Genomic DNA, 27700 nt, shown 5'->3' with positions numbered 1-27700 from the left:
CAATTTACTTTGTAGAGCAGAACTAGATTTGTGATAGCCAGTTTCGCGAACTCTGGTCAGATAAGTCATGGGAAAAAGCACTCACGGTAAGCCGTTCAGGTGATAGCTGAAGAAACTATATAACTTCAATCTAGGTTTTTATTTTTTATCAACCCAATACTATTAAGTTTGGTAGCATTCAAAGTCCATTTACGTAAATGTTATCGGGAGACACAAACTGCGGGAGGCGGAAGGGGCATATCACAGCTCTGCCATTTCAAAGGTGTCACGGTTTCCCTAGAAGTTTTGATTTTATCGAAACGTTATAGCCCGAAATGTGGTTATAGCCCGAAATGTGAAAACGGCGTTTTCTGGAAGCAAAACAATCAGAAGTCCTGACCGATTCTAAACATTTGGCTGTGGTGGTTAACCACTGAATTCTTAATGTGGCCTTTTGCATTTCCCTTTTATCATCTTCACTTGGGACATGCTGAATTATTGGAGAGGGAGTCATTTATTGAGGAAGGTACAGGTAATGTGTTTGTACTGGAATAGAACTTCAGTTTTGAAGCTCATTTCTTTCAGTCTTTGATGACGACACACTCAACAGAGTAGCTTTTTTTTTTTTGCCATTTATTAAAAAGTACATTTTGAGCCCAACACCCAGCCTCTTCTCATTATCCAGCAGTCTTTCACGGAGTTGTCGCAGGGCTGTGGCAGACACTAAAGGACAACAAGCATTCAAAGCATCAATGCACAGACAGATTTGGACTACCCAAACAAATTGAATAGTCTCACAACCTCCACGGATTGGGACGTATTCATCATCGGCCTACTGGTCCGACGGGAGTACCAACGGACAGAGTTGCAGTGTGTATCGAGGTTTGTTTGCCGTCCAGTGTTCATCCTGCAATGACAGAACAAAATTAACCTCCGCCCTTCTCTTTGTGTATTCATTAAAACATGCACACACACACAAAAAAAAAAACAAAAAAACTTTAAAGTCCTTGGTCCGACTGCCTTTCACTTGAACGATTGTTTCCAGTTGGGTGGTGGCAGTGGCGGTGGTCTTCCAGAGGTCTCCTTTTTGTTTGAGGAAAAGGTTTTGAGACTGACAATGGACGTTCATTTTATTGCAATTTTACAGTGACAAAGACAGCCTTGGAAACTGTTTTGCCTAGAGTATTGCAAGCATTTATGCCAACCTTGCTTACTTTTGACTAGTACTTGGATTAGACAAGTATAAAAAGGATCTCCGTTTTCAGGGTTCAGCTTGCAAAAAAAAAAAAAAAAAATAGGTTCGTTGCGGGCAAGGGACAAAAGGTCTTAGCTTGCCTCGGAGCTCATTCCAGTTTTGCCAAATGTAGCTACAAATATCAAGGCGCATTCAAGTTGAAATCCATTCTTTTTTTTGTAGTCCTTTGAAGCCCTAGTGTCTTGAATTCAGTGCAATACAGGAACAATGAAAGGCATTTACAGATGTGAAACAGAAGAGGGTTGCTTTGCTTACCAGCAGCTGCCTATGGTTCTTGTAGGATAGAAGCTTGCATTTGGTTGCTCTTGCCTTTGGTTTTGTCGTAGCGTGCCAGCGAATGGCTCTAGGATGACGGATCCATTTCAGAGGGAACTACATTGGAACATTTCGACAGTGACATTTGCCTAACCCTTTGAACACAACAGTGACGAGTTTCTCTTTTGAGTGAAGGTCCAGAGCAGAGACTCACCAGCTAAACTTTACAGAGAACTTCTACACAATGCTGTTGTTTTTTTTTAAAATCACATCCAGGCGTTTGGTCTTGTTGGAGTATTGATGCTCAGAGTGGTCAGGGTACAACTAATAACTTTTATTAGAGTCGGAAAGCCAAACTTATAGGGCATTGCAGATTCCAGCAGCACTGAACGTGTATAAAAAAAAAAACCCTCGGTAACTGTACCGTCACATGAGAAAGATATATTAAAAAAAAAAAAAAAGTGAACACATGAAAATTTGGAAAACTAGGTACAATTTAAAGCTAAAACGCAATCCACAGATTTAGACATGGTGGGATTTTGTTTTGCTTTTGTCAGGCTTCTCCCACAAAGCTTTGAACGCTGCAAGAATACTTCCATCTGCTTCAGCGAGACTTCCATGTCCATTCTAATATCTGTTGCGAGGCATGCCTCTGTCGGGTCGACTGCCTCCACGGCCGCCCCGTGGCCCTCCGCGGCTTGAGCCGTACGAATCGCGAGGAGGGTATCCTCTCTCGCCAGGGGGAGGAGCCCTCTCCTGCCTACCCATGCGCTCGCCACGGGGAGATGGGTACGGCTCACTCCGACTGCTGTAACTGTCGCGCCCGCCATAGCCATCCCGGGAACTGCCGCCATAGTCGTCGTAACGACCACTTCCACTGCCCCCACCGAAGGACGGTGGGGGGCCCCGTGAAGGTGGGGCGCTGCGAGAGTTACCTGCAGGGTCAACGGGGCAGGTAATTGGCAAGATACAATTGACATTTTCTGTTGTTCTTGCAGGTTTGCTTCTCTTTCTTTGCCAGTACATTGAATTCTGTGATGCGCTAATTGAACAGATGGTTGCATTTACATCTACCATCTGGTGGTGGTGCTGATGGTAGTTCTAAATTGAACACGGTCATTGCAGACATTTGGGGGCAGTTAAGATCCAGCCACATGGAGTACTCGAGTTATTGGTTTCAACATGCCATTGATTTCTGAGGACACTTCTCCTTTTTAGAGCTCCAAGTTTTCAGAGTAGTCTTGATGGTTATTTGAAGGAAACTCCTTGAGGGAGAGCTTTTTGTTGGGCAACACGTTCTGTTCTGCGGTTTCCAAGGACTGTTTCTGGCTCCTTATGGTGGTCAACTCTGGCCTTATTAACAACATTTCTGAGGCACATTTATCTTTTGAAGAATGCAGCGGTAATAGGAATTGGACAAACAGATGCCAATGCTTGATCAAATTAATAGCTGAGGGAAAAAAAATGTTTGTTGGCAGCAGCAAAGGGTCTGAGAACATTTCAAAAGTTGTTTCCTTTGGGTGGTTCTTTCATGGAAACAAGGGTTGGGTAAGTATTCAGCTCCTCTTCGTGCCTGTTGTTTCGTCTTACACCTGGATAGAAATATCTTACCGTAACCATCAAACGAGTCTCGGTATGAGCCGCCGCCTCCGCCGCCACCACTCGAACGGTCCATGTAGTTTCTGGAATCTCGTCCTCCACCATAGCCATCACGGTCACTGCAATTAGGACAAAAAGTGACTTTGGTGATTGTGTGAGGTGCAAGGATGAACCTTTGCGAGGCACCCTAACTGGTGGGCTAAACCGGTTAGTCGACTTTACATTGTGCGTCAACATTTAAAGCATGGTGTTGACTGATCTTCGCTTTCTGACATCTTCTCTTCCAGCGAGACAATCTACAGAGGAATTTCAACGTGCCCTTCTGCTGCACAACTATAGTGACAGAACACGCACCAATATTTCAACACTTGTGTCGCAGTACAGCTGTCTTATGCTATTTTCAACATAAATGAGTTGTAGTATGGTCGCTTTCAAAATATATCCTAACATGCAATAACAGCACAAGTGAAATAGAAAGTGAAGAGAAATCTTTATTTTGGGACCCTCCCTATGATGACCCGTCTTACAACATGTTATGCTACGGAACTGGTTCGTGGAGAAAACCATCCACAGGACCCCCGTTAATTAAAGCAACTATATTGAGCATAGTGCTCATTTGTTTTTTAATGTCGTCCATTGTGCAAACAAAAGGTCGGGGACTCATGTACTCTGCTGGAAAATCAATGACATTATTAATTAATCAATCTGACTTTCCAAACATAATAGCCCACAAAAACAAACAAACAAAAAAGATAAATAAATAAATAAAACGGCTTACAAAACATAATAGCCCACAAAAACAAACAAACAAAAAAAAAAATAAATAAATAAAACGGCGTACGATAAAAAGTCGTTCAAACGGCAAGCACACTTACTTGTAACCCCTTGACATTGAGCCGTAGTCGTCCCGGGAACTGGAGTAATCGCGGTATGAATAATCCCTGGGAGGCGGACCATAGTCCCTTGAATCTCTTGAGTTATAATCTCGGCTGGAGTAGCTGTCAAAAGATGAATCAGATTCATACTGGTAATTTAAACTGAAGAGCATTTTAAACGATTGATTCTTTCTAGCTACATGTGGTGCAATGCATTAGGCTACAAATATAATTAGGACATATTACTATGAAGAGATTATGGATAAACAGTACAAAAAAATAAAAACACAAGTGGATATTCGATTTTAAGTGCCCTACCCATCCTTTGAGTAGTGGTCATCTCTCGGTGATGGATAGTCATCCCTTCTGGACATCATGGAGTCTCTGCGAGGGGGTGGACCATAGGGGTCCCTGTCCCTTGACATTGGGGCTGAAAAGCAAAGTGATGACATGAACATTTTGTCATTAAAATAAAATATTTGGATTGCGACGACGAAGAAGCAAGTCATCATTTAACAATGTAATAAATACAAATATTAATATAAATATTTTGTTTTTTACCTAAAATTATCCAAATCCCTGGAAATCTAATTTAACACTCCATATTTTTTTTCTCCAAGAACGCAAACTGATCAGCTTTAAATTGGATAAATATCTCCTTGTCATCAGAAAATGATCAACATGATCAAATGCTCTGACGATTGATTATTAAAATAATCGTTACCAATAGAGGACATAGGACAAAACTTACGTCTGTTCATTGGACCAGATGGGGCAGATCTCTTGGGTGGGGGGCCTCCATTGCGCATTGGGGGTCCTCTCTTCATTGGCGGGGGGCCTCTTGATGACATCCCCTTAAAGAAGGGTTCGTCGTCGTCATCATCATAGTAATCTGCAAGCGCAACAGAAAACAAAAAAAGACATACATTGACCGATATTGATATCCCATTCCAAAGTCTACAAATGAAGATTTACCTCTGGATGGGCCTCTCATCCCACCTCCCCTTGATCCACGGAGGCCCCTGGGTGGGCCACGGCTGCGAGAGTGCATGGGTGGGGGTCCTCGTCTACCACCATTGTCATAATTAGGCTTGGTAGCCTGCTCCACTTTGATGGCCTTGCCATCAAGAGACTATGTAGTACATAAAAAATGAGAGCACCAATTGTAAACATCATTTTTTATATATCACGAGAATGCATGAGTTATTATTACTTTTTGGAAAAATCCATACCTTTCCATTCATCTCACGTGCAGCATCCTTTGCATCGGCTGGACTATCATATGTCACAAATGCAAAACCCCTTGACTTGTTTGTTTCACGGTCTTTCATCAAAAGAACTGGAAACAGAGGAAAATCGAGTAAGTACATTACTGGGGTACGCCTTCAGTTAACCTCAAATCAAAATTTGTCTATCTATCTTGATAGATAGATAGATAGCGCACACGCACACGCGCACGCACACACACGTGTCCCACATTTTCCAAAATAACAATAATTGTCATCATTAAGTATATTAGGAGTCATGAATGAAAATGAATTACATTTTCTATTCTCTTTTTCTGAGATGCAACAACTAAACAACAACTTATTAAATTAATCAACTATTTTGATCACTAATTGTCTACAGCAGCGAACCCCAACCTTTATTGAGCCAAGGCACACATTTTAAGTTGGGAAAAAAAATAATCGCACAGCACACCACCAAACAAAATCGTCACAAAAAGAGGATGTATGTCAATTTCATCTTTTTTGCCATCTAATAGAAGATCATTTATTTATTCTTTCTGTCACTATAGGTTTCTGGCATAGATAGAGGGACAAAGATCCATTATTTGTTATTAATAAATATTTTTGTCACCAATTTGGTCCGCGGCATACCGTTATAGTTCTCATGGCACACTAATGCGCCCCGGCACACTGGCTGGGAATCAATGGTCCAGATAGAGACTGTTCAACTTAAAATCATGCAGAGCCTCCAAATTTCAGCCTGCCAGATTCCTGTAGTCCCCTCTCATGTACATGTATAATACTTTTAATCAAATGTTTTTAAAAACAACAGCCAGAGTTACTAATTGAAGATAGCGCACCTACCCTTTTTTGCAAATATGGTTAAGAAAACAGAGGTCCTCCAAACGCTTGTTACAAGAATGCTCGCTGACACCGGCATAAAATTCATTCGCTTGGGAGAACGAAACTGTGTCGTTCCAATTTTCTGGCCTACAGTATTCACGCACCCTATACTTTTCTTTTGGCCACTCAAACAACTGTTTGCCCCGAATGTGAACAGGGCATCGCTACACAGCACGAGACATTTCGTCAAACAACTCAATACCAATGGCAAAGAGCAGTTCACGGAACAATCAACAACAATGCAGTACAATGGCTTACTGGCACTTTGCATTCTGTAAATGGCGTCACTCGCCGGAGATTGCCGAACAAAAGTATTTTCGTTGTTAAGTGCGTTACGATGCGTCTACCTATGGATCTGGGTGGGTTACGTTAAAAAAAACTAACGAAACTATGCTTGAAATTGTCTTAGCTGTAGCTTTTACTCAAAAGATGGTTGGCCAAATTTATGTCACTCTTGACTTATAAGGACCCTGTCATGTCTACTCCTTGCATTCAGTAACCATGTTTTTTAACCCCTTAATACAAGTTAAAACTCAGCCAGCTAAGCGCAATCGTGGTGCTCATGCTGTGCTCGCACGCGGGACGCTTCTTCAATACTTCACGCTGTAGCAATAAGATGTACCCTAAAATGATAAGGTGGCTGTTGTGAACGGATGATAAAGCTAAGAAACATCTATCCTCACCTTGAACAATCCTGCCATATTTGCTGAAGTACTGCTCCAAGGCCTTCTCGGTGGTCTCGGTATTCAGCCCGCCGATAAACAGCTTGCCTGGTCGGTCTGCCTCTGCCATGCTGCACAAAAATCAACTTCTATAAACAAAATTGTCTCAGGAATTGAAAACATTTTTTTCTTTTAAAGAAGCGTGCGCCATAATATGTAAATAATGAGACACGAGGCGTAACCTACCTTGCTTGGGTTGTTGAGGAAGCAAAATGGCGATAACAGTGCCCCCCACCCCAGCTGCAGCGCGTTCGTTACTCGAGGCGCGAAACGAAGCGGGCGTTTGATTGTAAACAACAAGAAGATAGCTTTCCGTCGGCCACTCAGGATGTTATAAAGGAAGACACAATACCTCGGTATGAGTCCTCTTAATGTTGATGTGGCACAAAAAGGCGAAAGGCGCCACAAAAGAGAAAAGAACGCTTTTCAACAAGCGAATTCAGGCTCCACCCCTTCTTCTTCTTCGCTGTCTTCTTCCTGTTTGGATTTGATTGGCGTGTGGCAACCAGCATACAGGCCCATTACTGCCACCTACTTTATTGGCATGTGGAAAAGAGGAAGACAACAGCATCTGTCAATTTAATTATTCTTTCCGATTTGAGCCACTGAGAGCTCGAGTGAGTTAACTCGTTTTAAAAAAATTGAGATTAAGTGCGGAAAATAAATGGGTAAATATATATTTTATTATGCAACTCAACGCAATTTTATTTATGACAAATCAAGAACAACCACGGTTGAAAGTGCTACACATTAACACACATCGAATTCGACCGCAATGCAGTACTTTTTAAAGAAAAAAATCATTAGAAACAACAAAACAATACAATTGTAACAATTAAAATACTGTACAATATTGTTACTGTTAAAATAGATTATATTAAGTGGATTTTAAAATAACATTACTTTACTGTTATTTTATAGCGAAATTCTCTTCAGCAGTGGTTTTCAACTTTTTTCAATGGTAATTTTCTACTTTTAATAAAAAGGAATGGAAGAAAAGAAAAAAGACAGTTATATAAAAATGTATGATATTGGTGAGGTGCCTTTTGATTGTCAAATGATGATCGAAGAAATCGCGAGTGACTTTTATGACTTTTATTGTGAATTCCGCGACGCCAGCTTTTGTGTTGAGCGCATCGTTTCCGCGTCACGTGCAATAGTGAAACGTCACCGTTGGTTGAGTTTGAGGCAGACAGGACAGAGTGAGGCAAGGCGGAAACTGAGCGCAGCTTTTGCTGACGTCGCTGCGTACAAGAACCAGCTATCCTTGTTCCACCAGCGCACCCTTTTTTCGGACAAGATACATTCCCTTTTGACGCAGGCTCGAAACTTGACGACTCGCACATAAAATGAGACGGCGAATAGAATTTGGTTATTGGCTGCTTTTCTTTTTCGTCTCACGTTTCTGCCCGTGCTCGGCGTTCTATCTTCCGGGTTTAGCCCCAGTTAGTTTTTGCGAAGTCGGCAAAGGTGATTCAGATTGCCAGGTAGGAAAGAAGTGATCAATCTCTCGTTTCGGTAACGATGCAGTGGATTTTCCGCCGAATTCGGCGCCTTTGCCTATGTTTGGTTTCAATGTTTACGTTGCTAGCTAACGTTAGCCTTTCCTCAAGGCCCCGATTATCGGCTGCAAACAGCATGAGCATTGTTGTGTCCCTTGCTGCTAGCTGGGTTTGTTGCACTTTTTCCACCCTGACGTGTATTTCAGCGAAATTCTGAATCCTTTATGTCGTGAGCAAATCCGCCGAACTGATAACAATACGTGTCTAAAAAGCACCCATGAGATCCATGATGGAAGTCTGCTTCGATTTACACTACGAGAAACAAAGCAGTACTGAATCAGTCCCAATTTGTATTTAACCATTCCGTTTAATTTCATTTCAAAGCTTTATTTAAACCTCGAAGGCTCATTTAGGAAAGCGCTCGTTTTCAATGATATCGAGAAGACTAAGATAAAGACCAGCAACATTAAAAACAGTTACACAGAACGCAAAATAGTTCTTGTCTTGATTATCGAAATTGTTCATGGTAATAATTGTGACGAGTTTGAGTGATTCTCACTTTCTAAGTACAATACAGTTGTACAGTATTTAGGTACAGTTCATGTACGCCCCCCCCCCAGTTTTCTTTCAATATTTAACTTTACCATTAATGTTTGATTGTATTATTGTGCCATGTGCCATAAAGACAAATTATTGCTTAAAAATCACTAAAGTCATTAAAGTTTAAAGAAATGTCACTGCTAAGATATAATTGAAAACTCCCTTTGAACACAGACTGCTCATGAATGTGATTGAATAATTTGTTTCAAAACTACTCTATCAGAACCAAAATGTTCAGTGAGATTAAGTTTCTTTCTCTTCCCTTAAATGGGATAAAGAGCTGATCTACATGGCTTGTTACCTTTAACTATTTTGTAAATGCAGTTTAGTTATACAAGTAATTTACAAACAAAACTTTAGCCAAAATGTTTGGCAACCTGATCTTTTCCTTTATATATTTCATTCTTGCCAAATTACTCTGATACACACGTTTTTCTTGCCTGCAGACACAGATAGAGCTGTTTGTCAATCGCTTGGATTCAGTCGAGTCCGTCCTGCCTTATGAATATGACGTGTAAGTGACTCTTTCTCCAACTTTTTGAGCACCCACTGTCCAAAGGAGTGTGCCTGTGCTAATTGTATGTTTTACATTTATTCAAGATTCGACTTTTGCAAGGATGAAAAGGAAAAGAGGCCTTCGGAGAATCTGGGACAGGTGTTGTTTGGCGAACGTATCGAGTCCTCGCCGTACAAAGTAGGTGTCATGCGAAAACAAAGCATGTGTAATTGTGTTGCTTATTTTAGATGCGCATTCATTTCTCTTGTGTCCAGTCAGAAATGGATTGCTGATTCAACATGGGCGCTTTCCCCTCTTTTCGCAGTTTAACTTCAAACAAGATGTGAAGTGCAAGGCGGTGTGCACCAAAACGTACAAGAAGGACAGCCAACAGGACGCTACCCGACTGGATTTCATCAAAATGGGAATGCAGCTCAACTATCAGCATCACTGGTTGGCTTGGTCACAGTTTAGCTGAGCTTATCTCGATACTTTGTTTGCTTAGGGTCATAACAAAAAAAAAAAAGTTTGGTGTTTGAGTGCCGCTTGCTGTTGTTTCAGGATCATCGACAATATGCCTGTCACGTGGTGCTATGAGGTCGAAGACAACCAGAAATACTGCAACCCGGGTTTCCCCATTGGTTGCCTTGTTACTTCTGACGGCCGACCTAAGGATGCTTGTGTTATTAATGTAAGCTGTGACCACCATTTCTGAAATTCTGTTTAAATCGGTACACAAAATAACACCAAGAAGTATTTTTTGACACTGTGTGTTGAAGTTCTTTGAAATATGTAGCCTTGTAATCTTTCGACATTTTTTTTTTCCCTCCCCAGGCTGAGTTCAACAAGAAGAAGACATTTTACGTTTTCAACCACGTTGACATCAAGATCTTTTACCACAACGGAGCCGCTGACGGGTGGGCAGGAGCTCGGCTGGTTGCTGCCACACTGGAGCCCAAGAGGTAAGCATTGACGACGGTTGCATATACACTACAACCATCAAGGGCGAGCGGGATCCATTTGGGGACAATTATGCCGATTTGTTTAATTTTTAAAAGCGTTTTCCATGTTAGGAAACAATACAAATAAAAATAATCTCCTTTGGAAGAGAACATTTGCCATCATAAAACATGCATTCACTGTAGAATATATGTTTGGAAACTCAATTGCAATCTTGCTTTTACCGTTAAAAATGTCAGCTCTTTCTGTTGTAACTACTTGATGCTCACATCACCGGGAAAAGGCACCAGGCTACTTCCGATTTTTCTTTGCAAGCAGTGCTTAATATGGGCCCAATGAAGGTAACCGTTAATGTTCACTTTCTCACAAGATTAAAATTTGAATTTATGTGGGTTTCAAGGGTAGATCTGTTAAAGGTGGTTTTATGTGGCTTTCCAGGCATTTTTTTCCCGCTAACAATACTCGTTGGATTTCCCTTGTTGTTTTCCAGTGTATCTTTCGATTACAATACAATACATGGTGATTTATATAGCGCTTTCACAACAGCGGCAGCTGTAACAAAGCGCTTAAGTCAACAGTTAATGTAAAGTAAAATAATAAACAACAACACATAACATAAAACACGGACAGTCGTGCAGTCCGAACCACTTTTCCCTCATACGCTTTGTTTAAAGCAGTTTGAGATGAAAGAGATCAAAGATTGTTTTAAACCTTAGAGCTGCATTAGTAGGAATATATTTGGACATGCTTTGTGCCCTTCCTCCACCACAATAGTATCAACCATGCAGATGAGAAGACCCCAAACTGCGAAAGCACTGCCCCGATGGAGGTGCCTAGCCAGTTCAATAATGACGTGTCCATCGTTTACACCTACTCAGTCACGTTTGAAGTAAGTCTTTGTATTCATCTAAGACACGTGTATTATAATATACGATTACTATCATTGAACTTTTCACCTCCTTCTACAGGAAAACAACTTGATCAAATGGGCGTCCAGGTGGGACTACATCCTGGTGTCTATGCCACATACAAATATCCAGTGGTTTAGGTAGGAGCGCTTGTTTCACATTCATATTTACACACGTTTTTTTTTTATTTTTATTTTTTTTATCAGCAGGCGCTAACGCATATTTATGTATGTCTTGGTCTTTAGTATCATGAACTCCTTAGTCATCGTGCTCTTCCTGTCCGGCATGGTAGCCATGATCATGCTCAGAACGCTGCACAAGGACATTGCCAGATACAACCAGGTCGACCAGGTACAAGCAACATCCACACTCTCCATGTGCATGATCGTCACAAACAGGTTAGCGAAGGTGTACGCAAATTGGCTGACTCCTGAAAGCTTACATGAGCCTCTTGAAACAGAATTGACTTGCCGCAACAGAAGATTGAGCATTAGCCGCCATTGCCTTTTACACAGAACTCAGCAAAGCGAGATATTGACGCTGTGTGTGTAGTTTCATACTGTATTCCACAATCGGATACCATCGTGGGGCTTATGTTGCAGACCACCCCCGTAATTATTGAAGATTCAAGTGAAACGTTGAGAAGGGGCCGCAAATGGGAGATCCCCTTTCTAGGATTACCGGGCTATACAATGAAAGCCGTTTTGCATTGTGCATTAGCAGTAAGCTGACAAGATTTTTCAAAGTTAGTCAATTTGGTGAAGTACACTTGGAGTTCTTTGTTTTATGTTTCAGCTTCAACTCGAATTGGCAATAGACAGCAAGCACCTGGGTTTTTTTTTTGTCTTTTTTTTTTTTTAATCTGCTGTTTGTTGTGAACTTCAGTGTCACCGTTTAACGTTTGTAAGTCAAAAAAATTTCCCCAACTCTATAGACAACAAGTGGTTGAGCGATAGTCCGCATTTGGGAAAAAGTTGGAACGGTGGCGCTGTTGTCATCTCACGTAATTATCCGATTGCAGAGTGCTCTGTCTCAATGTCAAAGCACTTGCCGCAAGTAGCCCCATGACATTTGCTGGGTTCTGTGTAAATGGCGAAGGCAGATAAAGGATCTTCCGGTGACTAAAGTTGGAATCAAAATTATTCCTTATTTGGTATAGATAATGTCATCGTATAGTTGAAAGAGTAAATATCAAAGCAAAAACTTGTTACATTTTAAATAGTATTTTAATTGGTGGTAGCCTGAAAACCCTTCATCTCTTGAGGGTGAAGGATTCCCCCCTGTTTATCACTGAATTCTACAGTGTGAAATGAAATACCTTTGAGCCCTGAACGTGTGTCAGGGAATTCACCCGAATATCTTGAACTTTGAATGAAAAGACTCGACTCAACTCAGGAACAGATGTCTTTTGCTGATCAGCAAAGGAGGCGAAGTTCCTTGAAGGCAACACAAGTCGTGTTTCCTCTCAGATCGAAACCCCACCTTCGCACCTCCGCTGAGCACTTTTTATTCACAGGATATACAAAATACAAGTAACATATCAGAAAAATATTCCTCCTTATTTGCATGTCGCGCTTCCCAGCCCAGCCCACCGATATGTCCCTCAGTGGACACCTGGAGGCCAAAACATCTTCTGGTGCAAACAATGGATACCTTGTTAATACAATGGGTAGATTTCGCATGAATTGAGACACTGTAACAAACTGAAGGACACCTTGTCATGCTGCCCTCCTGAAGTTGCACCTTCCTGTCTATATTATCAGTTAATGAGGCCTTGGCTTCATTCAGCTCAAGTTGGCCCTTTTTTCTGTGTGCTCCATTGTGTACAAGTTGTGAGAACATAGCGTTCGAGGTCAATCAAGCATATCCTGAAATGAAACTTTGAAACATGATAATATTAAGTTTGTCTTTCTCCATCAACGTGTTGTCACATTTCGCAGGAAAACTTGATAAAGCTTCCATCGACCAAGGCGAAATCTACTCCCTTTTATGTAAGCCTGCTGAAAAGCAAACACTGTTGTGGTCCTTCGATCAGGTGTTGGGGTGAGATTGAAGCACAAGCCGACACACGAGAGGGGAATGTAAAATGTGGTGTGACTGCAGGAGTATAAATGTATTAATTTCAAAGGTCAGACTGATCGTAGTGGAAGCACACCAAATTTTACAGCTCTGTGTTCACCTCTTGTCGCTTCGCTAGCAAATTTTGAGCGAGCAGGTACAACTCACTGCGTGGTGGCTGGTTAAACGTAAGCTTTTCACCGCACACGTATGGACTGCTTTGTTGATTTTCCGTCTCGCTTTCCCCTTTTACAGGAAGATGCACAGGAGGAGTCGGGCTGGAAGCAGGTGCACGGCGATGTGTTCCGCCCACCCAGGAAAGGCATGCTGCTCTCCATTTTCCTCGGACAGGGAACGCAGATCTTCATCATGACGTTCATCACGCTGTGTAAGATCACGCAATAGATAGAAAATGATTTATGAGGCAAACAGGTACGACAAGAAAGACAAGTCAGAATTTGACATGAGACCTTGCTGTGTGAGGTGACTGTGTGTTTTTTTTTTTTTTTGGTCTAAATTTGAGCCTGGTTTTCAAGCATATGCTTGGTTTTTATGTTAAAAAAATTTGACTTGGCCGTTCATGTACCGGTATCGTTATGCGCTAATCCGAAGCATTTCGTCAGTTATATATAAAGTTTTCAACTAGGGCTGTCACTGTTTAATATTTTTTAGAAGTAATTCTATCTATTAAAAAATGGCATTTGAGCAGGGCTGTGTAGACTTTTTTTTTTTTTCTTTCTTTTGATCTACAGTAAGCAACTTGATAGTGCCGGCCGGGTACAATTAAGCGAATGTAACGACGGACTGTGCTTCCTCTTTAGTTCTGGCCTGCCTGGGCTTCCTCTCCCCGGCCAACAGGGGTGCACTCATGACGTGCGCCGTGGTTCTCTGGGTCCTGCTCGGCACCCCCGCCGGCTACGTTTCGGCACGCTTGTACAAAAGTAAGATGGCTGACAAGAAGCTTTACACAAGTCAAGCTGTGACCCTTCTCATCGGGATGTTCTGATCTTTTATTTTATTTCAGCTTTTGGAGGAGAGAAGTGGAAGACAAATGTCCTATTGACTGCGCTCCTGTGCCCCGGGTTTGTTCCCTGACTAAAAATGTCTCCTCTGTGCTGGACTCATTCCCTCACCACCTCTTCTTCTGCAGTATTGTGTTTGCTGACTTCTTCCTGATGAACCTGATCCTGTGGGTGGAGGGGTCATCGGCAGCCATCCCCTTTGGGACCCTTGTGGCCATCCTGGCCCTGTGGTTTGGAATTTCTGTGCCACTTACCTTCATCGGTGCCTACTTTGGATTCAAGAAGCCTGTACGTATCATGGGAAATATACTGTAGTTTCACATCTTCACACAAACTCTGGAAGACCGGTTGAGACCGCTTTTTGTTGTCGAAGGTGACGACTTAAACATAATCATTTCCGGGTTCAAATTGGAAGTTCACCACGATCGATTTTTTTATTTGTCTAGATAATTGGTTTCAAACTCGCTGCCTGGGGGCAATTTGCAGCCCGCAAGATGATATTTTGCGGCCCACTAGTGGACACCAAAGTTTAATTTGAGTGGTTCCTCCACCTTTTTTACCATATCATTGCTCTGCATGGTCTTTTTTTTTTTTTTTAAATGGTTTATGGGCTACCAAAGCTGTGGCTTATGACAGATTTCAGCGAAACCTACTTGTGAAGTGACACCAATTGGAAGGAAACGGTATCCCGTCCCAGAGTTTGGGACATGCAGTTGCATTACAAAAGTAACACGGTACAATAATACATGTAGGCATTAATGGCGTAATATGACGGTCCTCGTCATATTTTTGTTGTTCTTACAGTTATTGAGTCCCATAACGCATGAACAATTTCAGGACCACAACACAGATTTGATCACTTAACTTACACAGGAAAGCACTCTGTTACATCAAATACATGGTAAGTTATTACCTAAATCAATCATCACAACCAGAATTCCGTTGGCTGTCTAGTAGAGTAATGCAGCAAAGTTGTTCGGATTGCCCATTCTGTCCCTCTGCAAGCGTTTCATTTGTTTTCGCATGATCGTCAGCAGTTTTCTTGGCTGAGCAGTCAATGTTTGTGAGACAAATCACTGTCATGGTTTCATGGAATAAAATTCAAAACATACACCCAAAGTAAAAGCTGGGACAAACGGAAGTAAAAAGCAAGTGCATACATTGTGAGGAAACAATAGTTGTGCTTTTTCGGTATGATTTTCGTGAATTTCGTGCCATCAATTTCATTCTGAAAAATGCTGGTCATTTGAATTGAATGTGAGTGATCACAAAAGCATCTGCATCTTTGCCCAATACGCCTTTTCTGTCTCTCTCTACACACAACCTTCATGCCATTTAAATGTTTCTACTGTAAATTCTTGAGAGAATTATGTGCTTATTTGCGATCTTTTTTTCCCCCACTTCTTTTGCCATCCACATAGGCAATTGAGCAACCAGTGAGAACGAATCAAATCCCACGTCAAATTCCCGAGCAGTCGTTCTTCACGAAGCCCATACCGGGCATCGTCATGGGTGGCATCCTGCCCTTTGGCTGCATCTTCATCCAACTCTTCTTCATCCTCAACAGCATTTGGTAAGCAGGCACAGCAGGAGTTCTCACCACGTTTGAAAAAGGGAACGCTGCGTCAAATACGTTGCATTTGTTAGGTCCCACCAGATGTACTACATGTTTGGCTTCCTGTTCCTGGTGTTCATCATTCTGCTCATCACGTGCTCCGAGGCCACCATTCTGCTCTGCTACTTCCACTTATGTGCTGAGGTACCTTTAAAGCAATGTACCGTGCCGTCACATACATTTCAGTCCAGAATTATTAAGAAAATGAGTTTTGGATGTGGAAGAATACAATCAAAGTGCGATAGCAATGTAGATGCTCAGCTTGAATTGCAGACGTCTTGCAATTATGTCATATACGAGCACTAGATGGTGCCAGTATACTTTAAAACTAGGAGTAGTTTGGCTGACTGAACAGTTCTTCAAAAAATATGCTTCAGGTTGGTAATTGCCACTCCCAGTTGGAGTTTACCATACAAACCAATGTAAAACAAAGATTTCCATGTTTATTGGAATCACCTAACGTCTAAAAAAATGGGTGACATCACTGCAAAGAAAAAACATCCAAAACACCATAGAAAAGCTACAAAACTCGCAATGGTGTCCTGGTGTTGTAAGCCTTCGGGAAACGCATATTTGAACTCACATATGCCTATTTTATATCCTCTGTGGAAAAAATATTATTACTGCATCTTACTGGGCAGTTGTGACCATCTAATTTGCATTAAAAAATAGTTTCAATGTCAGCCTGAAAGAATAGAGTAAAAATTCACTATTTTTATTATGTAAAACTAAGTCATAATTACATTTTCAATTATATGTATGTATGTGTGTGTCAGTGGTTCTTAACCTGGGTTTGCTCGAACCCTAGGGGTTCGGTGAAACAGTCTCAGGGCATCAATGAGCCAGAGTCGTAATTACTTCAACTGCGTGTCAAACAATAGCTTTGCGATTATTCTGGAATCCTGACTTGTCATTCTTGTGTCACGTGTGTGCAGGACTACCACTGGTGGTGGCGTTCCTTCCTGACCAGCGGCTTCACTGCGGTCTATCTTTTCATTTACGCTGTGCACTATTTCTTCTCCAAACTGCAAATCATCGGCGCAGCCAGCACCTTCCTCTACTTCGGATACACCATGATCATGGTCCTCATCTTCTTCCTCTTCACAGGTGAGCCTCGATCGTCTTGTCACACATGAAGCTATTTTTCTGCTCTCCTTAAGCAAAATGGGATAATTTCTCATGGCACACCTGATGTAGTCTCACAGCAGAGTGTGTTTGTCAAATTCCAATGGGGGTGTGTTGTGAGCACATCCTGGTCTTGAAGAAACACAACACCAGGAAGTAGTCTGCGCTCTATTGTTTGCTCTTTCTTCCGTCAGCACCGATAAAATCACATTCACTTGCAGCAGTCATGCGTTTACAGTCGTGAGCCACTTCTCATCTTAGGCTGTCCATAACAAAAACAATAATGCTGACTTTTGATTGATTTGTCCAGCCGGGTGAAAGTACAACTACGATCAAATTGGGACCAACTCACAAATGCTATTGAATAAATATCTCCCATTTTATGTAAAGGAAGTCTTGGATCCTGACAAATGGAGAAAATCATACAAAACTAACTTGTAATGTCTTGTAATGTCACATGGAGGAAGATGATCTGCTGTACTTGCATCACTATTGGGCCAGATTAAAAAAAAAAAAAATTACAACCGTTGACGTTATCTTAAGAAGGAGGCTGCAAAGTCGCAAGGGGGGACAAAATGTCAAAATATTATCGCCGGAGAATAATCCAAGCCGCATTTTGGAGCTCAATAATCCTTTGCCATTTTCCCAATTTCTATTTTGATCTTTTTCATCCCATCCTCAACTTTGATCTCACAGTAATTCAGCCTTGGACTGCAAAGCTCGCAGAGAGAAGATTGACTTCTTAATGTTTTCGAAAGAGTAAAAAAAAATGACTTAGGAGATACAGTCTTTTGGCTAAAGTTTGTGTTGCACGAATATCTTTTTAGCTGTCAAGAAGCAAAAGTTAAGGAAATGCAGCATCTCACAAAAGGTAGTGCAGTATGCCCCTCACATTTTTGTGACGATCGTATGTATAGTATACTTTATACACGAAAGACTGATGTTGTTACGAAGGGACGGTGAATTTACCCTCTTATGTAGAAGTACAAAAAGTCACTTTTTATATAACTTTTTATGATTTCAGCATTTTCACTTCGGGGTGAACTCGTTTTTGTTGCCAGCACTTGAGACATGAATGGCTGTTCAGTTGTTGTCTAAGAAAGAAAGAAAAAAACACCGGCTATTCAACCCTGAGGCAACAAAATGTTGCATGGTACCTGCCATTTCAGATAGTTCAAGCGTGAGAGAGTTCATATATTTGTTCTCAAGCCATTTTCTACCCTTTAAAGTGGTAAAAAAAAAAAACGATGAAGTGCATATTGCTGTTAATTTGTTTTTTTTTGTTTGTATTTTTCCCTTCTCAGGTACAATCGGCTTCTTTGCTTGCTTCTGGTTTGTAAATAAGATCTACAGCGTGGTCAAGGTGGACTAGAGGACGAAAGGGGAGCGCGAGAGGGAGCTAGTGAGAGACTGTTGTGGCCGACCGTTTGACGGCCACATGTTTGTAAGGACCAGAAAGAAGTGAGACCACCATTCATCACCTACAAGACCCCCCCGAGCTAAGCCCGTCCTCTTTTTTTTTTGTGCTTTAAAAACCTCTGTCCAATAGTTTTTCTTTGGCGCGTTCACTCTCGACTGCTAATATTCAGTGCGACACTATTACAGACTAACGGGAGGACCTCGTTATCATTTTGAGCATTTTGCTTTTTGTGGAATAAAAAACAAACAAACAAACAAAAGCATTTTCTTGATTTATGAAGAAAATGCAAATGCCTTTTAATTTTCTATTTCGCTTCCACACAATATTTTTGGGTCTCTTTTTGTTGTTGTTGTTGTTGTTTACTGAAGTGATGGGAGAGAAAAAAAACCCTGCTTGTACATACATTGTATAGACAGAACAAAGGAAAGAATGCTCATGACTTTTCTGTTGTCATTTTAGGGCTTTAAATCCTGAACTATATCAGCCTGTATTGTAGTTGAGAAAGCATATAAAAACACTGACATTGTTGCTGATACATGTCTTTTTTTTTTTTTTCCCCTCTTTATATTTATGTGTTTGCTTTGAATCAAAGGAGAGGGCGCCCGGCGTTGTAGATTTCGGCTGCAGCATGTTCCAAAATGGAGGATCTTGTAATTCCATCTTGTTTAATTCATCCGAATGAGTAGCGTCTGTGAATTTACTGATTAATTGCTTTTGTTTCTGACACTGTTTGCTTCAGTGGGGCGAGGGGGTCGTTACCCACGGTGATAATGTTTTGCAAATATATACAAGTAATCGAACGTCACGTCTCTTGAATGTATACGCAAACATGGATACGTGATGTATTTTCTTGTTTTCACTCTGGTTTGGAAAATGAAGTCAAATGTCATCACTCGGCTCCTTCTCTTGCTCACAAGCAAAATGCAAAATCTCTATTCGTATTGTCCTTTCTCTCTCTCCAGTAGTGAATTGCTAACTGTGTTTAGGATTTAGTCGCGTGAGAAGACGGACAATGTATTATGTCGGTTCTTCACTTAAAAGGTTTAGTGGGGTACATACACCCATTCAGATTTTCTGAAGCCCCCAATTGCCTTATTAAATGGTTGACCCAACTGCACAAATATGAATTATGATGAGCATTTGTGGATTGTTACACGTATTTGGGGACTGTTTAATAACCGTACCTCAGTCTGAGGGTTTGTTTTGGCCACCATAGGCGTGAACGTGACCCCCCCCCCCCCACCAAGTTTTTATTTAATTTAGAGATTATTCATGTCATTTGAGAATAACCTGCATATACATTCCACACAAAAAAAGCCAATGACAAACTAGTCAATCTTTTTTAATTGTTTTTGTATGTAAAAGCACATGAAACACTGACCCGTGAATATAAACCCTTACAGACATTTTCTGGTAAAAATACAAAATCACAAAAATACATTAAGTCACATTAAAAAAAAACAGCAGCACTGTATGAGGTCGATCAAGTGTACAGATGTAAAATGAAATTGTAAAACTAAGAAATACGGCTTGCGTCAACTGCTCATCAGATTTCTAAACACTCAGTAAATTTTACTGTGCTCAACTATTTATAAATGATTTGTTCCATGTAGGGATTGCAAGTACTGTTACCAATTATTCAGTTTTGAGTGCAACAGTCTCTTGACAGGTTTGAGATGGGTTTGAGTGGTGACTGCTAATTTAAACTACAGAATTCGTACCTCATCCCATTTGAAATGAACAGCAATCAACTATTGCAAAAGACAGAAAACATCCAGTGACATCTCTGCAATTACACCGGGAAGTAATTCCTTATTTCTTTCAAATGTCATTGACTCACTCTCTCTCTCTCTCTCTCTCTCTCTCTCTCTCTCTCTCTCTCTCTCTCTCTCTCTCTCTCTCTCTCTCTCTCTCTCAGGTAGCATATCAGCCATACAAATCAGTAAATTATCAGTATCTGTTGGAATTTTTCATATTGTGCATCACTAATTATTTCACACCATCCATTGGTTAAAAATGTTACCAATTGAGAACAAGGAAGTCATGCTGGTCCTTCACGTGTTACTGGTGATGCCTTTAAAAATTGAATACAATCTCATCTTTGGACTTGTTACACACGGGATGAAGCTTTGCGTGTGTCACGTAAGTAAACAACCCTTTTTTTTTTGTGTGCTTGAGTGAAAGAAAATGAATTATGACAAACCTTTATTATACGGCCGATAAGTCCCTTGTGTGATTGACATGCACAATGAATCACTCTAGATTTGTAAAAAGGTACTCTGAAAACCTGTTTGAATTACAATGCAGTGAAATTCTTCACTGGCTCAACCAGATTTATTCCAAACATGAGCTCTCGTACAGACATCACTCTCGAAAACACACCCTGAGACGACTGGCTGGAGGCAAAACTTGGTCTCGCTTAAATATTAACCATGACGGATCGACGAGCAGGATGTCTGTTGAGATTTCAAACATCCAATATAATTTACCAAACAACAGCAGACATTTACATTTGGCCTAAGCCACAATAAATCTAAAACGGTGAACTGTATGTCTATGCACACACCAAATTGTGAACATTTTAACTAATTTTGAGAATGAAGCTTCAGGTCCATTACTTATTGGCAATTATTCCATTTTACGTCACATTTGTGGAGTCTATGATCTGGCTGTTGCCTACATACATCATCATTTGCGATTGTTAATACTGAATGACCCGCACCACATAATCGTTCAGGATAATCTTTCAGAAACACAAGAGAATCGGGGCCTTTTTTCTGACTTTGATCAGAAAATGGGAGTATAGTCCATTTCTGTTTCTCAAGGTGCAGGTCCTGTACCACATCAAGCCAATGATTGAACGCCAAGGTGTCTTTGTACGTTTTCACCTCAAAAAAGTAAAGGCTGCCAATTTATGCTACTCCTAAATAATGGATAAGAATCCCGAACAATAATTTAATCGGTGAAATGTTAGCTCAAATAAACTCACAAAAAAAGTTAGGGATATTTTGGGTGCACCACAACCTTTGTAAAAATGACACAGTAATTCTGCCCCTCCATGTGGGGTAATGTTCCAGACCCTGCTCCGCAATAAGTGAAATCCGCAATATAGACATATCCTATTTAGATGCATGTTTTCATAGCATTTATACACCTTCAAAATAATAATCACATTTTAAAACATAAAATATATTAAGAGAGAAAGCAAGAGCAATGATGACAAAAAAAATATTGCACCGTGTAACTATATCAATCCCTCTGGGTTTACACTAAACAAATCTTTTTTTCCCAAACGAGCAAATTTATCTCACAATCTACATCAATAATCGTGCCCGAAAATGTGCATTATAAAATAAACGTACGACAGTCAATTTCTGTAGGCATAAAAATCAGGATTTCCGTGGACTACATTCAATAATTTTCAACAAAAACTAGCCTGTGCTGAAATACTTTTGTTCTTCACATGTCAAATTTACATCTCAAATTAAATAAATGTGCCGCCATCTAGTGGGTGAGAATGGACTTACACCCAATATAAAGTTATGAACTGTATAAAAAAACTAGTGGGACCGCGAAGGAGGGGTATTAAGTATCATCCATTTGAATTTCAGCCTAAAATTTCACCTGAAAGTCAAATATTCTTAACTCTTTGGGAGCAGTGTACAGTTTGATCGATACATCCAAAATTTCACGTCTTTATGTACTCTGTTTGCCATGGACGGTGGGCTCCCGGTCCGAGCTGACACTGGTCGTGGTGGTCTCCTTGCGGCTGTCCCTCGACCTCTTTTCGAAAGCGGGCGAAGACGACGTGGTGCACTCCTCCCAAGTCTGCAATGGAAAGACCCTGCCGGCCAGGCTCGGCAAGTGAGAGTGCGCCCCGGTGCGGCCCTCCGCTGCCGTGGTGAGGCAGGTCTCGGCTGCCGAGCTCTGTCCCTGCTTGCAGAATATCCCGCAGAACAAAGCGAGGAATTCCTTCCTCACACTGCGGTGCATGTAGCCGTAGATGTACGGGTGCAAGCAGCACTGCAGGAAGAAGAGCACCAAAGCCAGAGAGGACAACCAGGCGGGTACGACTTCTCTGGCGCTCATGGATATGGTGTTGAGTACGCTGTAGGGTCCCATGCTGAGGATGTAAGACGCCATGATCACAAAGACGACACGCGCCGCCTTGCAGTGGTAGTGGAAGCGTCGGTGCCTCACACGGGCGGGGTAGCCATTGGCCGATGAGGGGCCGTCCGGTGAACTCGCCTGTTGTGGTGGCGTGCTGATCTGTCCTGGAAAGTCCTGAGGGCAGGGCTGGGAGTAGGATCGCGTCTGTATCGGGTGCACCAGGGCGTTCTGTCTCCTAGCCGCACGGAATACCATCCAATAGCACCCGAGCATGACGAGAACCGGGAGCCAGAAGGAGAAGGTGGCGACTACAACCGAGTAGGACAGGCTGTAGGACCACACCACCGAGCACATCTTGTGATGGTGGTTGAAGTCGATGGCGCCCCAGCCGTACAGGGGTGGCGTGCTCTGGAGGACGCTGAGCACCCAAGTGCAGATGATCAGGTTCGTGCCCAAATGAGGGGTCATCCGGGTGGGGTAGGACAAGGGGTGGATGATAGCAAGGTAGCGATCCACCGAGACGACGATGATAGTGTTGACGCCGGCAAACGCAAAAAGATGCATGAGCACCACCAAAGCCTGGCACAGTCTGGCATCCAGAGGCCAAACGCCCGGCACGGTGGCGGCGATGGCAAAGGGCATGACCAACACCGTCTGGAGAAGATCAGCCAACAGGAGGTTGAGGACAAAGCGGTTGGCCACGTGCAGAAGCTGAGGCTTTCTTTGGAAAACCAGCAGCACCACCACATTCCCGAACAAGGAGACGCACACGATCACGGATATGAGCGTGATCTTGAGAACGCTGTTGGTCACCGAGTCCCACACCGGATCTCCACCGAGAAAGTCATAACCGGAATCCCGGGGAACGTCGGTTACATTGGGGGCGACGGTGGGTGCCTGAGTGCTTGGCATAATTGGCGTCTCTCTGCCTGCCGGCGGCATCCTGTTATGGCCTCGTTAGTTCATTGTGAATAACACGGGATACATTTCAATTCCATGCTACTGGAGAAAGTTTACGGATTCGATGCCGGGATGGAACCGTTTTGGGTCATCAGTTTGCATTTTGTGCGCACATCGAGCACTTCCTCTCACAGGCCAAAAACATATTAGGTTTACCAAAGACCGAAAGGTGCAATCACGCCACCGTTGTTCAAGTCAGGTCAAGGAAAATGGCTGTTGGCTTACATGATAACAATCCTGATAATGGGAACATTCAAAATCTACTGCGTTATCGCTACGGTACAAACAGCGCAAACGGTCATGTGAGGAAATGTTGACATGCGATTGGGCGAAAAATGTCCCAGACAAAACCATAATAGATGATTGTTGCAGTGTTGCTGCTTATAATCGCATTGCTGGAAAACTAACATCCAAGTACGGATTCAAAAGAAGGTTTCAAATAGGTCACCTCGCCAACTCCAGGCTCGGCATTCGTATTTCAGCATTTTCACTCTGTTTTTTTTTGGGGGGGGGGGGGGGGGGGAACGGGAATAGTTTCGTCAATGTCTGTCCACAAAAAGTCTTTTTTTTACTTGATTGTTGCCATGGAAACAAAATTGGTGTGAATTAGGGTCTCGCTTGCTGCTATTCCTGCCTGTGACTGTCAGTCTTGGGTGATCCCGTGTGCCTTGGGTGATCTCAAAATCAGCAAGAACCAGCTTTGACCTCGTGATTAGAAGTATTAAAAAAATGATGTTCGAATATCAGTTGAAGGAGAGCCACTGGATATGCGATTAGTCCGTGGTGGAGCATGGAGGTCCAGGTGCAAAAAATCTTGTCGCAAATGTTAACAAAATGTTCACTCGGTCCACTTATGTGTGAATATGTGGTCTTCACTCCTGTGATAGACAGATAATCAGTCCAGCGTGTTCCATCCTCATCTCACCCAAAGTCAGCAGGAAGCAGCAGCATAAAAAAAAAATGATGTTTGAATATCAGTTCAACAAACTATTGGATGTAAAGAGTCCATTGTGTAGCATCCAAATGCAACAGGCCTTTTGTAGCTCACATCTCCACCCAAAATATTGTAACTTTTTTTTTTTCATCCATATATGAAACTACACGTTTCGACTTAACCCCTAAAACAGCACTCGGGTGTGAATGTCTGGTGCTCCTCCGGTGATTGACAGAAAGCCGAATCAGTCCAGGGTGATCCCGCCTCTTTCTCCCCCAAAGTCAGGAGGAACTATCAGTATAACAAATGGTTTGACTATCAGTTCAGTAATCAACAACGATTTGATGTAACAAACAGTCCATGTTGCAGCAGCCAGATGCAAAGGGCCTTCTTGTAGCTCACATCTGCAGTAGCACACACGCAAACGTCCACAATGGACGCTCCGCCACACACGCAGCGGCGAACGTCGGTGAGCTGGCGTGCACAAAATAACGTCTTTATCCCCTCAAAATGATATTGGAGCAGTCGGTTCCGGCGAGGTGGCTCGGTTCTCGTCATTCCGCCCCCCTCAACCTCCTCTCCCAAACCTCCCCCGCCTCCATTTCGGAGCTCCGGTCGATGGCAGCGAGCAGATGCCGCGCGTCTTCACCGCTGCGGGGGGTCTCTCATCCAGACGAGCACATCCTTCCTCTTTCGGATTTGCAGCCTCATCAAATATTTAGGATCGGATCCGCTTTGCCGACTTAACGGTCCGCTCGTGTCGCCGAGGTGTCACACATCCACAAGCGAGGACACCTGCATGATACGAGGACCGGCTGGAAATTTGTCACCAGCCCCCTCCTCATCATCCAACATCCACCCCCTCCTTTTTGTGTGTGCTAGCACGCTTTCAACACCATGTCTGACACTTCGGATTGTACCCGTCACCCATTTTTTAATGGTTTAATTTGTTTTTTGTTATCCTCAGTGTGAACACATAAGCAATATCTTTAAGGGTCATTCCAGAACGGGAACTGGGAATTTTAAATAGTTGGCTTCACAAAATATAGAATCATACACTTTTTACAATTTTAGTTGTCCTGACACAATAAGTATAAGTCGTGAAGATGATTACGTCGGGAAAGTGATTCCTATGTATTTAAAGTAAAATACTCTTGAGCACCTCCTAATGGCATTTTACTCTTGTCCAGCCGTATTGCAACTTGCATTTCAAATATAACATCCTACCATTCATGTCAATTCAATATTTCCACCCATATGTCTTCTGAAAAACACTTAAATTACGTTTTTCCTTTTTTTATTGTACAGCAAATTTTGTTCTTGATGAGTTAGCATAGCAGCTAACACAGTTAGCATGTACTTTGGAGCCAAAATGCTGACATTAGCACTGATTTGCAACCCTGTTACTGTAATTACATTAACACTAAAATTATAATTAAAACCAAATCCTTCCAAAATACTTTTTTTAAGTTTGTTTGGTGCCTAAATAGTTCTACAATTCTGGAATTTTGTATGTGTTTGGTTGTATCATATTTGTTATTTTATGTTAAATGTTCTGTAAAGTGCTTACTTCCAGCTGCAGCTGTTGTGAAAGTGCTATATCAAGATGTATTGTATTGTATAAACTAAACAGCCTCATTAAAACGTCCCACTCATCTTCCCCTGCATGATTCAATCAGTTGTTTATGTGCTCTTCATTTAAAACTGCATGACTGGCCGTCAGGGGCAACCCGAGCTGAATAGCACTCCAATTTTTATATGGTGCAGGGGTGCAAGAACCGACTGGAAGATCAACAGTTTGCATCTGTTATTTATTACTGTATTAAATGACACTTTTTCTTCCCTGTACTCTATATTGATGATGCTTTTTCATTTAATTTTTGGAATATGTATGAGGGACAATGGATGGGTATTCAGTCACAGAGCTACACTCCCGTACAAAACATATTTTCTTTCTGAGTAATATTTGCAAGTGATACCTACCAAAAAAAAACAAAACAAAAAACAATAAAAATGGGTTTGATCAGACCTCCTGTGCAATTTCGAAACCTCAGCGGATCCAAAAGCAAGCCCACAAGTGCTCACCGAGGATAATAATAAACATTTGTTTTTCAAGCTCTGGCCTCCCTTTATGGAGTTTGCATGTTCTCCCCGGGGCTGCGTGGGTTTTCCCCGGGTACTCTGGTTTTCTCCCACATTCCAAAAACATGCATGGCAGGCTGATTGAACACTAAATTGTCCCGAGGTGTGAGTGTGAGCGCAAGTGGTTGTTTGTCTCTGTGTGCCCTGCGATTGGCTGGCAACCGGTTCAGGGTCTCCCCTGCCTACTGCCCGAAGACAGCTGGGATAGGCTCCGGCACCCACCGCGACCCTTGTGAGGATAAGCGGATCGGAAAATGGATGGATGGATGTTTGATAGCATAGTTTGGCCAAGGAATTGCAGAGAAGCAGTATCATGACAAACCCAAAAAGGTAAGCAGAGCTGCAATGTTGATACAAATTAGCATTGGCTAACAGCGAACTTGTTGACCTGGGCATGGGCGGTACTGTATATGTGACCTGCAAAATGCACAGATCAAGTGCAGTTATGAGTGTAAAGACCAGTGTAATTCATTTGCTTGGTGGTCAAGCGCTGCCTCCATAAAAGTCAAAAAAAGTCAGTCGTGTGAGCTCGCTTCTCTTGTTTTCTTATTTAATTTTTGTTTGTAGGTTTTGGAGGACATTTTGAAAGGTGGTAAAGACATTACCATCTTAATATAAACACTATTTCAATAAAAAAAAATCTGTTGCAAATTCATGTTTCCTAACATAGGTTATATTCATGAGCATATGTATAATGACGATGCTCACTGTCCACACTTGCATAAACTAATGACATTCACTAGAAGAGGTGTGACATTTGCAAAGATAAAGTTTAGAAAGATATTAAGTGCATTATAGAATTACATTTTTATTTTATGTAATTGTATTTAATTATAATTGTACTTGTAGCCTTCTCTTTATCTATTTACTATTTCTTTTAACATTTTGACCCTCTTCTGTTAAGAAAAATCAAGAAACACTTCTTATAGGGCTGTGCTTATTAAAAAAAATAGCACCATAATTAAAAAAAAAATCCACCTGCCTAGATGTTTAGAAATTTGTTTGATTTTTTTCTCTTTAAGATTTCTGAT

At 41.8% G+C, this 27700-nt stretch overlaps 3 protein-coding genes across 7 annotated transcripts; 1 reads left to right on the top strand and 2 right to left on the bottom strand.

The window, feature by feature from the left end:
- Positions 1-591: 591 nt before the first annotated feature.
- On the bottom strand, positions 592-7296 carry rbmx (RNA binding motif protein X-linked). 4 transcript variants are annotated; one of them, XR_002167415.1, is made up of 10 exons: positions 7004-7285; positions 6779-6888; positions 5196-5302; positions 4939-5095; positions 4715-4855; positions 4282-4393; positions 3964-4086; positions 3101-3207; positions 781-886; positions 592-702 (listed from the first exon to the last, which is right to left on the bottom strand). XR_002167415.1 is itself a non-coding variant. In XM_019863326.1 (9 exons), exons 2-9 carry the CDS (start codon positions 6885-6887, stop codon positions 2117-2119), a joined length of 1164 nt encoding a protein of 387 aa, XP_019718885.1. In that variant the 5' UTR covers position 6888; positions 7170-7296; the 3' UTR covers positions 1738-2116. The 4 variants fall into 4 exon arrangements, 3 of the variants coding, with proteins under 3 accessions (XP_019718885.1, XP_019718883.1, XP_019718882.1); XM_019863326.1 differs by lacking the exons at positions 592-702; positions 781-886 and adding an exon at positions 1738-2424 and having other exon boundaries at positions 7170-7296; XM_019863324.1 differs by lacking the exons at positions 592-702; positions 781-886 and adding an exon at positions 1738-2424 and having other exon boundaries at positions 6779-6906; positions 7004-7286.
- A 712-nt stretch (positions 7297-8008) lies between these two features.
- tm9sf5 (transmembrane 9 superfamily protein member 5) lies at positions 8009-19415 on the top strand. 2 transcript variants are annotated; one of them, XM_019863317.1, is made up of 18 exons: positions 8009-8304; positions 9366-9433; positions 9520-9613; positions 9741-9868; positions 9977-10106; positions 10250-10377; positions 11150-11264; positions 11344-11423; positions 11529-11634; positions 13224-13274; positions 13597-13729; positions 14163-14282; positions 14366-14423; positions 14492-14651; positions 15785-15936; positions 16011-16122; positions 16914-17085; positions 18408-19415. In XM_019863317.1, the coding sequence occupies exons 1-18, from the start codon at positions 8167-8169 to the stop codon at positions 18473-18475; spliced, it is 2013 nt and encodes a 670-aa protein (XP_019718876.1). In that variant the 5' UTR covers positions 8009-8166; the 3' UTR covers positions 18476-19415. The 2 variants fall into 2 exon arrangements, with proteins under 2 accessions (XP_019718876.1, XP_019718877.1); XM_019863318.1 differs by lacking the exon at positions 13224-13274.
- A 1284-nt stretch (positions 19416-20699) lies between these two features.
- Positions 20700-26015, bottom strand: gpr101 (G protein-coupled receptor 101). Its single transcript, XM_019863321.1, has one exon. It carries the CDS (start codon positions 23573-23575, stop codon positions 22220-22222), a length of 1356 nt encoding a protein of 451 aa, XP_019718880.1. The 5' UTR covers positions 23576-26015; the 3' UTR covers positions 20700-22219.
- Between the last annotated feature and the right edge of the window lie 1685 nt (positions 26016-27700).

Source organism: Hippocampus comes, unplaced genomic scaffold (assembly GCF_001891065.2).
Source record: "Hippocampus comes isolate QL1 unplaced genomic scaffold, H_comes_QL1_v1.1 scaffold381, whole genome shotgun sequence".
In the NCBI taxonomy this organism is placed as follows: domain Eukaryota; kingdom Metazoa; phylum Chordata; class Actinopteri; order Syngnathiformes; family Syngnathidae; genus Hippocampus; species Hippocampus comes.
This window is presented reverse-complemented; position numbering and strand designations above follow the sequence as displayed.